The sequence below is a fragment of the Calypte anna genome, chromosome 1, assembly GCF_003957555.1.
Source record: "Calypte anna isolate BGI_N300 chromosome 1, bCalAnn1_v1.p, whole genome shotgun sequence".
Lineage (NCBI taxonomy): Eukaryota > Metazoa > Chordata > Aves > Apodiformes > Trochilidae > Calypte > Calypte anna.
This window is the reverse complement of record NC_044244.1, coordinates 139,225,648-139,237,324: the sequence shown is the minus strand read 5'-3', so window position 1 is coordinate 139,237,324 and position 11,677 is coordinate 139,225,648. Positions and strand designations below refer to the sequence as shown.

Below are 11,677 nucleotides of genomic sequence, written 5' to 3'. Positions count from 1 at the left end.
GAGCGCGGTGGGCCGAGGTGAGCGCTGGCGGAGACCGCCGCTATTCCTGCGCCCCGGCTCCCTTCCCCCTCTCCCATCCCGGCGAGAGGCGATGTCGCTAAGAAGGGGCAGCGCCGCCCAGAGCGGCGGCTACGGCCCGCGGCCTGCCCCGCACCGGAGAGCGGGCGGGATGTGGGGGAAGGGGTGTGCGGGGAGGGTAATGTGCGGGGGTTTTGGGGGGAGACACTACTGGGTTTCCTTCAACACGCCGTGCGGAGGCGCTGGGACTACAGGTCCCGTCTCACCCTGCGCTTAAAGGTACCGCAGCGGCCGGGGGTGACCGGCGGAGCGGGGGGAGGGAAGGGCCGAGCTCCTCGGTGCCTGCACTCAGCGGTCGCCGCTTCTCTTTCACCTCTCTGCTCTTCGCGTTGCCATCTCGTCCTTCCCGCGCTCCCCTGGATGCTGTCGGCCTCCCTTCCTCCTTTCCTTCCCGCCTCCTTTCCTCAGGTGAGCGGGGCGGGGAGAGGAAACAGCGCTCGGAGCCGCCCGGTGTCTCCGTCTCCTTCCCTTCAGCGGCCGGGCCCTAAGGTGGGCGCTGGGCGATTGCGGGCAGGAGCTGCGAAGAGGCGGTGTGGGTGCTGCGGGGAGGCGGGAGCGTGTTTGGTATTACTGCTGCGGGGCCCCAAAGTTGAGTCCCGTTACCGGGAGGGTCGGGCTGCGGGGCAGCCGCCTCTCTCTCTCCCCCTCCCTCTCTGTGCCGCCATCAGGGGCCGGAAAGGTGCCGATCGCAGCCGGCGCTCTCCTGATCGCATTCCCTTCTCCTCCAGCCCCTCGGCCTTCCTCAGGGAGAGAGGTACCGCCAGGCGCCGGTACCGGAAGCCGGCCCGTGAGGAGGCGGCGGCGGCGGCGGCTGGAGCTGCCCTCCGGCGGTCGTCGTTCTCAGGTGGGTGCTCGGGGGAGAGAGGTGCCCCGGGGGGGGGTGTGTCACAGTGGCAGCCCCTTCCCCTGCCCTGAAGGAGCTTGGATGGAGAAAATGGGATCGGGTAGGGGGGGGGTAAACGTAGATGTGGAAGGAGCCCTAAGGGTTTTTGGAAGAGCGGGTGAGGGCTTGGAGTGGAGGCAGAGTGTAGTGTCAGCCCGATGAGATCCGGCGCTGCGCAGCTTGTTGGGGAAGATGAGCTGCAGGGCATCGGGAACAAACTGCTGAAAAAGGACTCCAAGCGACAAGGGTCTGCTCTAAAATTTTGGTCATCGCTGGTGCACGGAGAGGGGTGAAAGGTTTTTTGGTTTTTTTAACCTCTTTATTTGCTCGCAGAACTCATCATAAATTTTAAGAGGTGACGTCATTATTCCCTGAAGAGATTTTGAGCGCTGCCCTGGGTGCTGCTTTTCTCAATAGTTTTTGTTAGCTGAGTAAAAAGCACTTTTACTGAAACAAAGCCATACCATGGCTGAACCACGGTGGTAAACTTACACAGGGCAACAATCGTAAACTTATTAGATTGAATCTCCCCTCAGAATTTAGTTATGTGGTGGGACATACCATGTAAGATGTGCAGCAGAGTGCTTTATTTACCTCCTCATAAACAGAAGCTTGAATATACATTAGGTTTTTTCCTTTCCTTTTTTCTTACAGGAATAGGTTGTAATATATTCAGCAAAATCTCTCCTCCAAAAGTGTTGAACAGAAGAGTATTACTTTGTAAACATGAAGAAATATTTCCTTAAATATTACTCTTGAACTTTGCCAGAGGGTGGGGAGAGCTTTTTTTTTTTTCTGATCTCTTAAAAGGGTAAACCCTGTAGCTTGAGCAAAGTTCTAAAATATTTCTACTTTATTATTTTATTGAAAGTAGAGTGATGTATATACATGGTTTTGCTGTTTTAATTGCACTTTCAATTATTTAAATGTTTTAATGATCTCTATTGATGATCTAACATACTGTGTTGTGCATATTTAGAATGCCATGCTTCAGTGTTGAATGTATGTTTTTCATATATTTATGCATAGTTATGTATAGCTTTGTGGTATAGGGGGTTTTCTGTTTGGTTGGGTTTTTTTAAAGAAAATGGGACTTTATAGGATAAGGTCAGTGTTTTTCTGTTAGATCTGAGGGAAGGAAATTGATTCTTGGTTCTGAAATTCTATCCTGCTTGGTGTTAAAAGCAAATATAGCAGTTTAAATATACGTCTTCAAGCAGCTTCTGGGAAATGAACCTATTAATTGATTTTACTTTTAGTGTTCTTATAACTACTTTAAAATCTTGAGGATCAATAATTAGCTTTGAGGTAAAATGCTTCAAGACCATGCAGTCTTACACATGAAGATGTTTGATCTAAACTAGTGTTGCTCAGAAATCAAGGAAGTTTTGCTGCTATTTCTTTACTGCAGCAATGTTTCCTTCACAAGTCTGATTTATAATGTAATCTATTTCAGTTAAGCTTTTTTTCCCCTTTTGTTTTGTATAGTTGAGTGTCCTAATGCATCCGAGGCTGCATAAATACCAAATAATTATGATGGGATTTTTTTTAAAGATAGGTTTGGAAAAAATAGAAGATATTTGCTGATCAATTAGAAGGATGAGTTCTGGTGTTAGGTTGAAGTACAGCCTATGGCATCATCACTTAATGTTTTTTGGCTTTTCTCTAGTCTAAGAAGCAGTGCAAATATGACATAACAAAGCTTTTTAAAGTGTTTTTAATCTCTAGAAAACAGTCAAGAGGAAAACAATCTATCGACAACCTTGGGCTGTTTCTTGGTTCTGGTAACTCTTGACTGAAGGAGACCTGATACATTCTGTTAAAAGATGATAGTGTGGGATGGACTCTTAGGTTTGTTTTGCTTGACCTATATGGCCTGACATCATCACATTTGTTAACTGGTTGGTACTGTCTTGCAGCACTGAAGATGCAGAAACCATGTAGCATAAAGCTTTGAGAGGTTGTGCATCATCAGATTCTCCCAACAGCAATAAGGAGTGAAGAATGAAGGCAACTGGATTTATTTCCCTGTGGACGTTGGTTTCACTGCCTTGTGTCCAGTTAGCAAATCCTGCAGAACATGAAGATGTAGTAAAGCATGCAATAAAGCTGCACCGTGGGAAAGGAGCTGGGATTGCTCAGAGAAAGCAGTGGGTGCTGGAAAGCTGCAGAAAACTCTCTGGTCTTCTTCGCCAAAAGAATGTTGTTCTCAACAAACTGAAAAATGCTATAAGAGCAGTTGAGAAGGATGCAGGGCTGTCGGATGAAGAGAAACTTTTTCAGGTGCACACCTTTGAAATTTTCCAAAAGGAGCTAAATGAAAGTGAAAACTCAGTCTTTCAAGCAATCCATGGCCTCCAAAGAGCTCTGCAGGGTGATTACAAAGATGTTGTAAATATGAAAGAAAGCAGTAGACAGAGACTGGAAGCCTTGAGAGAAGCTGCAATTAAGGTTAGTTCCTCCAAGTTTATTACTAGAATATTAATATTTTATTCATTAATTTCATTTTACTGTGGCACAGTTTCAGTCTTTTAATAAAAAAGTGGTTCTACATGAAACTTGAATGTTCTACTCTTTAAAATGGATTTTGAATTATTTGTTCTCATTGGTAAAATTAAAAGCACTTCTCATGTGGAACTTAAAACTTACTAGAAGTCACTAGGTCTTATTTCAAAGCAAAGCTAAGCATAATTGTGAGACCTACAGCAAAAAGTATGTTAAAGGGAAAAGAATACAAGAAGTGTGTCATTGCACATTGCATTAGATAAGCCAGGGGTATTATCAGAGTGGAATAATGCCATAAATTGGCAAAATACTGTTTTTTCCATTTGAACCAATAATTGCATAACCAAAATCTACAATTTGAACAGAATTATTTCTTGCCTGTTATTTCCATATTGGTATAGAGATGGGTAAAATAACTAACCAAAACATGAGATGGCTAGATTTTTAATCTCAGTATATCAGTCCTAGTCTAAGAAGTTCAGATTTTGTTTGAAAACAAGTATTTCCTAGGAGGAGCTGACTGAGATAACTTTACCAAGAAGAGCACACAGGTGAGTAACTGTTGAGCACAAGTACTTCATAGAAAATCTGAATTCCCCTGTCAGTGCAGACCTGTTAGGTTGTGCACAATCTGCCACTGTCTACTAGACTTGGTAGTGCTCAGACTGTGTACTGAAAGTCCTTTTGGAAGAAAATGTTATTCAATTGCTTTGGTATTTAAATTGCTCTTTTCCTTGCTCTGCACCTCAGCCACTTGAGGAATATATTAAGATTTTTCTTCGTTTTCTGTCTTCTAATAGAAGAGGCTGCCCTTGTGCAAGGAAGCAAGGGAAGGGGAAAAAAATGTAGCTGGGATATAGGATCTGAGCTGGGAGACTCTAAGGGATGCCTGTGTGAGAAATGTCCAGACCTTACCAGGTGAACATAGCGAGAGGTTGGGTGGAAGAAAAGTGTGCAGTGAACTGAGGAAAGAAGGGGTGGTGGAAGTAGAGTTAGGATGCAGACTTGGGAGGCTGGAGTGGCCTGTGCAGTGAAAACAAAAACTGAATTATGACAAGTTTGGATAAGGAGTAGCTTGGATCTAGGTGTGTTCCAGTGAAGTTCTCAATATGACTTTGGTATTGGCTCTCTGGTAGTGCCAATCTCTGCTGCATAGAAATGCTAGAAATTGTTATGAGAGTTATTTGATTTTTTTCACCTTTTTTTGTCTTGAGAGATCTCAAAAATACTAAAGTAAAGCTTTCCAGAATCTTTTCTCTTTTACCTAGTTCTTTGCAACGTAAAGTACTAATCTTACTAAAACTAAATCTTACTGTAAAATGCTGAAGTAATCTGTCCTTGGACCTGAGAGCAGTGTTTCTTCGTTTTTCTCCTAAAAGGAGGCCTGGGTGCATAGTGTTTTAGAAGTGTGTCCTGTCAAAACTTCACTTCTGAAGAGGTCGATTATGTAGGCTTTTTTTTTATTCTTTTTATTATCATATCAAGGTGTTTACTTACACCCTTCATTCTTATGTCATATTTGTGATTATTTAAACAGAATACTTGTTCTAACCTTACCATTGTTACATAAAGTGGAACAAAGAACAGTGGGGAAATGCATGCCAAAAAATTATGTAGATTATATATTTTTTTTTTTACTTTTTCTTACTTCAGAACAGACACATTAGGTACAGTTGTGTTCCAGTTTCATTTTACTGTAGTGATTACTTTTTTGGTGTGCTCATAAGACCTCCTTTCCATTTCTGAAACAGTGATTGGAAAACACAAAAGACTGTAGAGGGACTCTGGACTCTTCATTTGATTTCTGTTGAGCTGAAGTATTTGGAAGTCTTTAGTGTTGGGATATATGCATTTTTGATGCATTTCTTGCTGATTCTGATGCTGGGAAAAGATATAGTGGAATCATTTGTGGTTGGAGGGGAGGAAGGAAGAAGCACTGAAGCTTCTGCCTTTCTTTGCTCTAGGAATTCGTGTGGGAGGTTCAGGAAAAATCACCAAAACTTTACCTACTTTTTATCAGCTTCTACTTTCTTGGGTGCCTACTACTCAGATACTGATGGAAGAAATAACTTGCAAGTAGTACAAAGAAGCTTCATTTTCTAAATGTGCCTATTTCATCCCTGATTGAACAGTAGAGACCAAGAGCAGCACTGCTTTCATAAACAGCTTTGCCACCAAGTCTTGCTTAACCTTACTTCATTTAGCTTATGTGTTTCTGGGTGTTCCAGTCTCCCATTTAGTGCACAACCACAATCTGTGTTACTTTGCTTAAAAGATTGTCTGGTATGCACCTTGTGATCAGATGTCTCCAGTCCCAGCCTGAGTTGCAGTGTTTGTACTGTGATGCACTTTTGCTTAAAATGTAGCAGTCTCTTTGAGGTAGGGTGTCCTTTTTGTGACACTGTTCTCTGACTGTCCTACTCAGCTGCCATGACACTGCTCTGCAGGTGAAGACAGAGGTGACACTGTAATAAACTACAAACATTTCAGTCTTCATTAGTTAAAGAAGCTTACAGTTAAGCTCAGATTTTTCAAAGCCCTTCTATCTTGCTACTCAGAGAAAGTTAACTTCTTGCAAATTAAAGCCTTACTTTTTTCCTGAAGTTTACCTCATAACAGTTCAGCCAGTCTGTCTCAGAAAGGACTAATCAGCTCCTTCCATCACCTGCTCCATTTTTGAGGGGAAAGGATGTAACCCTTACCAATTCCATTCTAAATTGTTGCCGAATGAGGAAAAATTCTGCAACTCATTCAGGGGACTTTTTTTTACATCTTTCAAGCAATGTCTAATGGCGGAGAACAGGTAGGAAAAGTTTTTCCTTGAGGTTGTATGGGAGTGACTGTGGCTCTTGCCTATGTGTTGCATAAGAACTCAAGCAGCTGTCATAGAGCCAAACACATTAATAGTTACATTTTTCCCAACCCTGTGTTATTTTGGGAATTGGGTGATTTTCATCATGCTGGTGTAACTATGGTAATTCTAAACACCAAGAGTCAAGAGCCTGCAGCTCTGTGGTTTCATCACAACCAGGAGTATTTATCTGGCTGTCAGTATTTTAAAGGGGTTAAGCTACAGTTACAGGTTGTACTGAACATACTTTTGTCTTGGCATTGAAGAATTAATTGAATTATATGCATGTTCTTGCAGGTTTCAAGCAGAAAAATGTTCATCTGAAAATGTTTGTGAAGGAGAGGGCGCTCCAGTTGTTAAGATAAACAGAGGAGTTTAGGACCATTTTAGATGCCCAGGTTATCTAAGATACCTGTGTGGGGTATGCAGACAAAACATGCAACCTAGAGGTCTGTCTGATTTCTAAATGGGCATGGCAGGGCATCTAAAATGGAGACTGAGACTTGTGTTTTATGGGAATTCAATCTGACCAAGAGAATGCTTCTATTTTTTGCCCAGTCTCATGTTTCCCTTGGTAATATTATATTGGCTCTTTTAAAAGGGTCTCTCTCACCTAAATATTTACAGAATCAGAGAATCACTGGATCTGGAAGGGACCTCTACAGATCCTCTAGTCCACCCCCCCTGCTAGAGCAGTATTGCCTGGAGAACATTACACATGATTGCATCCAGATGGGTTTTGCATGGTTCCAGAGAAGGTGACTCCTCCTCTCTGGGCATCCTGTTCGAGTGCTTTGCCAGCCTCACACTTAAGAAGCTTCTTCCCATGTTCAATTTAAACTTCCTGTGTTCCAGCTTGTGCCCATTGCCCCTTGTCCTGTCACTGGGCACTACTGAAAAGAGAGAGCCTGGCTCCATCCTGCTTACACTCACCTGTAGATATTTATGCTCATTGCTGAAGGTCTCCTCCTTTTCTTTTCCACACTGAACAGTCCCAGATTTCCCTTGTAAGAGAGATACTCCAATCCCCCAGTCATCTTTGTTCCCCTCCACTGGACTCTCTCCAGCAGTTCCCTGTCTCTCTTGAACTGGGGAGCCCAGAACTGGATGCAGTATTCCAGATGGGGCCTCACTAGGGCAGAACACAGGGGAAGGGTGACCTCCCTCGACCTACCGGGCACACTAATTCTCAGCATCCTGAATCTAACTGAAAGGAAAAAACCTGCCATTGCTTACATATCCTCATCCCTAGATTTTCTCAGTCAGCACATATTTAAAGAATGGAGGCATGTAAAGTGAAGATTATTTTTATCCTTTTTTTTTTTTTAATCCAACAAAACAACCAAAAAGCCCACAAACAACCCTTCAATTACACCTTGTCAGTGCACGAAGTATTAAGTTTGGTTATCATATTAGTAGCCAAAGGCACAGTGACAAATCTGGTTCTTGGCCAGTAAATAAAACTTTTATTTCTCTTATTTGAACCTGAAACATCATAACTTTATCAGGAATATATCCTACTAGAACTGTAGGAATATCCTACTAGTAAGACTATCCTACTAATATTCTCACACTGCATCACATCAGCGTTTTTTATTTTCTTACTTCTGAAGCCTAGAAATGGATTTCAGAAATCATTAGCACAAGTTCACAAGGGGCCCACTCTGAAAAGATTGACAAAGTCAAGTATTTTACTTCTGTTAGGAAAATGCTTATTGGGAAGCATAAACAGCTAGAAACTCAACTAGAGTGCTTGACTGTTCATCTGTACTCTCTCCCAACTGCTTTTTATTTTTTATTGTTTTGTAGTTGTTTCCACAGTTGTTATAATTTTGAAAACCATAAACAAATCTCTTCCCATGTTTATAAAATGCCTTATAAAATTAAGATTCATTGTGTTTTTCTTCCAATTTGTTTGTTTGTTGTAGCTAGTAAAACTATGCTCAAGTTTTATTATGCTTCCTTGCTAAAGCATTAAGCTCTAACTTTTACTTGGCTCTGAAATGTTTCCTAGAGTTCCTCAAATTGATTCTTTTCTTGTATTTTCTGGATGGTAATCCTGGGGCAGTTCTACTGTTTAATGAATTAGAAAAGGCATTTGGTGGGTGGATATTTTGTTTGTTGTTTTGCTTGTCCACTTCCCCTAGTGAAAACTGACAAAGGGGAAAGCAATCTTCACTTGCCATTATAAGGTCTATGTTGTTGTTTTTTTTTTTTTCTCAATTTCACTTGTAAGATGTTTTGTGTCAAAAGAAATGTACATTTATGTCAAATGTTTTTCTGGTCAGAGGCCTAAGTAGCACTTCATGTGTGTTGTAAAATTCAACAGGAAGAAATGGAGTACGTCGAACTATTAGCAGCAGAAAAGCATCAGGTTGAAGCCCTTAAGAACATGCAGCATCAGAACAAAAGCCTGTCAATGCTTGATGAAATTCTAGAAGATGTCAGGAAGGCAGCTGATAGATTGGAAGAGGAAATAGAAGAGCATGCCTTTGATGACAACAAATCTGTAAGTGATTAAGCGATGTTTCAGACTATCTTTTCATTGGTGTGCATTTACTTTTTTAGCTGATACTTGCACTGTAGGGGCATTCCTCTTTTGTTAAATAATTAGGATTTTTGTTCCTATTAAAAAAAAACAACACAAAAACCTTTTGTCTCTACATTTCATTTTGCTCTGCTTTCAACAGAAGAAAGCATTTGTTGATAGAACGATTGTTTTCTAGGAGTGAGCAAACAGGAATAATTACTCCTTTTTGCTGGTTATTCCTGTGTTTTTGATTTTAAAGTCCTCTCAACAGCTGCCACCTTGACAGTGGCAAGTATAGTCCATCTGATTGAAACAGTCCTTAAGAGTTAGGACATCTCAGCAGTGGTGGTGGGAACTGTGGTAGACTTTGCAGGATCTGGAGTTACCATGTTAAGCACAGTCTCCACCTTTTTCTCTTACATTCTGTTGGGAAAGTTAAGAGAGAACAAGAATCCTTGCAGTTTGTTTTCACAGTCTGAGAAAGATACATTGTTCCAGGTAAGGACATGGAATATGTTTGTGGTCTTGCTTTCTTCTGACTTTCTCTGCTTTTTAAATTTTTTTATTTGCCCTGCTCGTTGTTTCTGTGCTGGGCAGTGTCCCTCAGGTAAGGCTGTGTGTATTTGGAGCTGGGAGTGCATCAGTTTATTCTAGTGTCCCCTTGGGCTGCCCTCAGAGACCAATTCTCCTAATCAGTCCTATTTTGCATAAGTGTGGATTGCAATTTTATTTGCCTTTTGCTTTTTGAAAGGTTTTTGTTCTCAGGGGAGACCTCATCACTCTCTACAACTCCCTGAAAGGAGGGTGTAGCCGGGTGGGGGTTGGTCTCTTTTCCCAGATGACTTTCAACAAGACAAGAGGGCACAGTCTCAAGTTGTGCCAGGGGAGGTTTAGGTTGGATATTAGAAAGAATTTCTTTACGGAGAGGGTGATCAGACACTGGAATGGGCTGCCCAGAGAAGTAGTGGATTCTCCATTCCTGGAGATATTTAAAAAGAGACTGGATGTGGCACTCAGTGCCATGGTCTGGGAACTGCAGCGGTAGTGGATCAAGGGTTGGACTTGATGATCTCAGAGGTCCCTTCCAACCCAGCCAATTCTATGATTCTATGATATGTTGATTTGCAGGCTGACCTTTAAGGTGAACATAGCACACAAATTCCACTAAGGAGGCAAAGCAGTTGTTCCCTAGTAGAGCCAGGACAGTTTTTTGTAATTGTACTCTACTGAGGAAAAATATCAGCATCTTTTTACTTTGTATACACCAGCCCTCAGCAATCCTACCCAAACAGGGAACCTAACTCAGCTCGGCCAGCAGCAGCATCAGGGAAGGGACGAGCTCCTGGAGTGCCCTCTTCTGCTCCGCTGCGGCATAACCGCGCGTTTTAAAGAGAGGAGGAAACGCAGTTCCTTCAGCTGCACCTGCTAGGTGGCAAAATGCCAGTACATCCTTTTTCTCCACTGTCTCTCTCTGGTTTCCCGCTGGCATCGCTATTCGTGAAAGAAAAGGCACCATGAAGTGGAACCCAGAGGACTGTTTGCATACCCATCTTTGCAGGATACGTCTAGCATGTTTTTCTCTTAAGTTAGAGCACTGGAACTTTATAACAAAGAAGCTCTAATAGCCTCATCAGTAATCTGATAAAGATAAAAAAGCTTCTACTAAAATAAAATAGAGAAGTGTAGTAGGTAAAAAAAAAAAAAAAGAATCTGAGCTAGCCCTCTTATTGCAAGACAAGGGTATTTACACACTGAATTCTGTTATGTACAAACCACTTTCAGAAGCTGCTGATGTAGGAAAGAAAATCCTGTAAATAACTGTTTTCTCTCATTATGTCCTCAAATTAATTAGTATTTTAAAGCTCATCTGATCCAATGCTGTCTACTCTTGTTCTTCTTCTTCTACTCGTTTCTTTTGTAAAAGTAAAAATTTTTAATATCCATACAATGTATGAATATTAAGTATCCACATTTATAAATACATTTATAAATGTATTACACAGGAAAAAACAAACAAAACCAACAGATTTTTTTAATATATAATTGTCTTAAACTTATAAACATCTTCCCTTTTTTTCTAATGTTATTTCTGGCCTAGGCTGGGAACTCCAGTAGATAAGGAATATATTTATCCAATAGCATTGCTTTTATGTGACCTTTGTTACATTTTTAATTTTGACTCAGAGAAGTTTGGTTAAGTTCCAGACCGACAAGCTACCAACTGCAAAAGAACATTTAACAAACTCTGTGTGAATTTGGAGTTCCAGAGCTTCAAAGCAGATGCTTCACTGCTGTTGTGTTTTATCAGATAATTTTGCTTAGTTGAACATGATTGCTGATGTCATAACATTGAATTCCCAAGAAGATACTATAACAGATGTTGGCTTATTAGTGTTTTGGTTTTTAGGCAAAGTAATTGTCATCTGCAAGATGGGAACACTGCACTGAACAGCGGATTAATTCCAATGTGAAAATCAGTGTAAATTTAAAATGTAGAGCCAGCATTTAACAATAAACTCTAAGCTCTGTTTTCATCTCTCCGGAGTAGGAACGAGGCTGTGGGGCTCAGGAGCAAAAATGACAGAAGAACTGTAGGACTGGGCACTTCTTGTGTATTCTGATTAGAAACAGTTCTTCATGCTTGCTGATGGTAGGGAAGCCTTTTCATCTTGCTCCAGTGCTGTGAGAATAGTTTTTGCATGTATGTGGCATGCAGCTGCTCTGCTTTCTCCCATCAGCTGAGCACATGGTTTGGTCTCTTAGACCTGGCATCAGACCCCTCATTCTTGAATGCAAAATAGCCTGGTAAGTAGGGAGCTTAGGGAAATAA

General features: G+C 41.5%; 1 protein-coding gene across 1 annotated transcript in view; it reads left to right on the top strand.

The window, feature by feature from the left end:
* The first annotated feature begins 34 nt into the window (after positions 1-34).
* Positions 35-11,677, top strand: part of TMCO3 (transmembrane and coiled-coil domains 3) — a 35,616-nt gene continuing 23,973 nt past the window's right edge. Inside the window, exons 1-4 of the mRNA XM_030469409.1 lie at positions 35-567; positions 807-922; positions 2,881-3,412; positions 8,647-8,826. Of these exons, the coding sequence (XP_030325269.1) occupies positions 2,966-3,412; positions 8,647-8,826 (627 nt within the window). The 5' untranslated portion in view covers positions 35-567; positions 807-922; positions 2,881-2,965. The remainder of the gene's footprint in view (positions 568-806; positions 923-2,880; positions 3,413-8,646; positions 8,827-11,677) is intronic.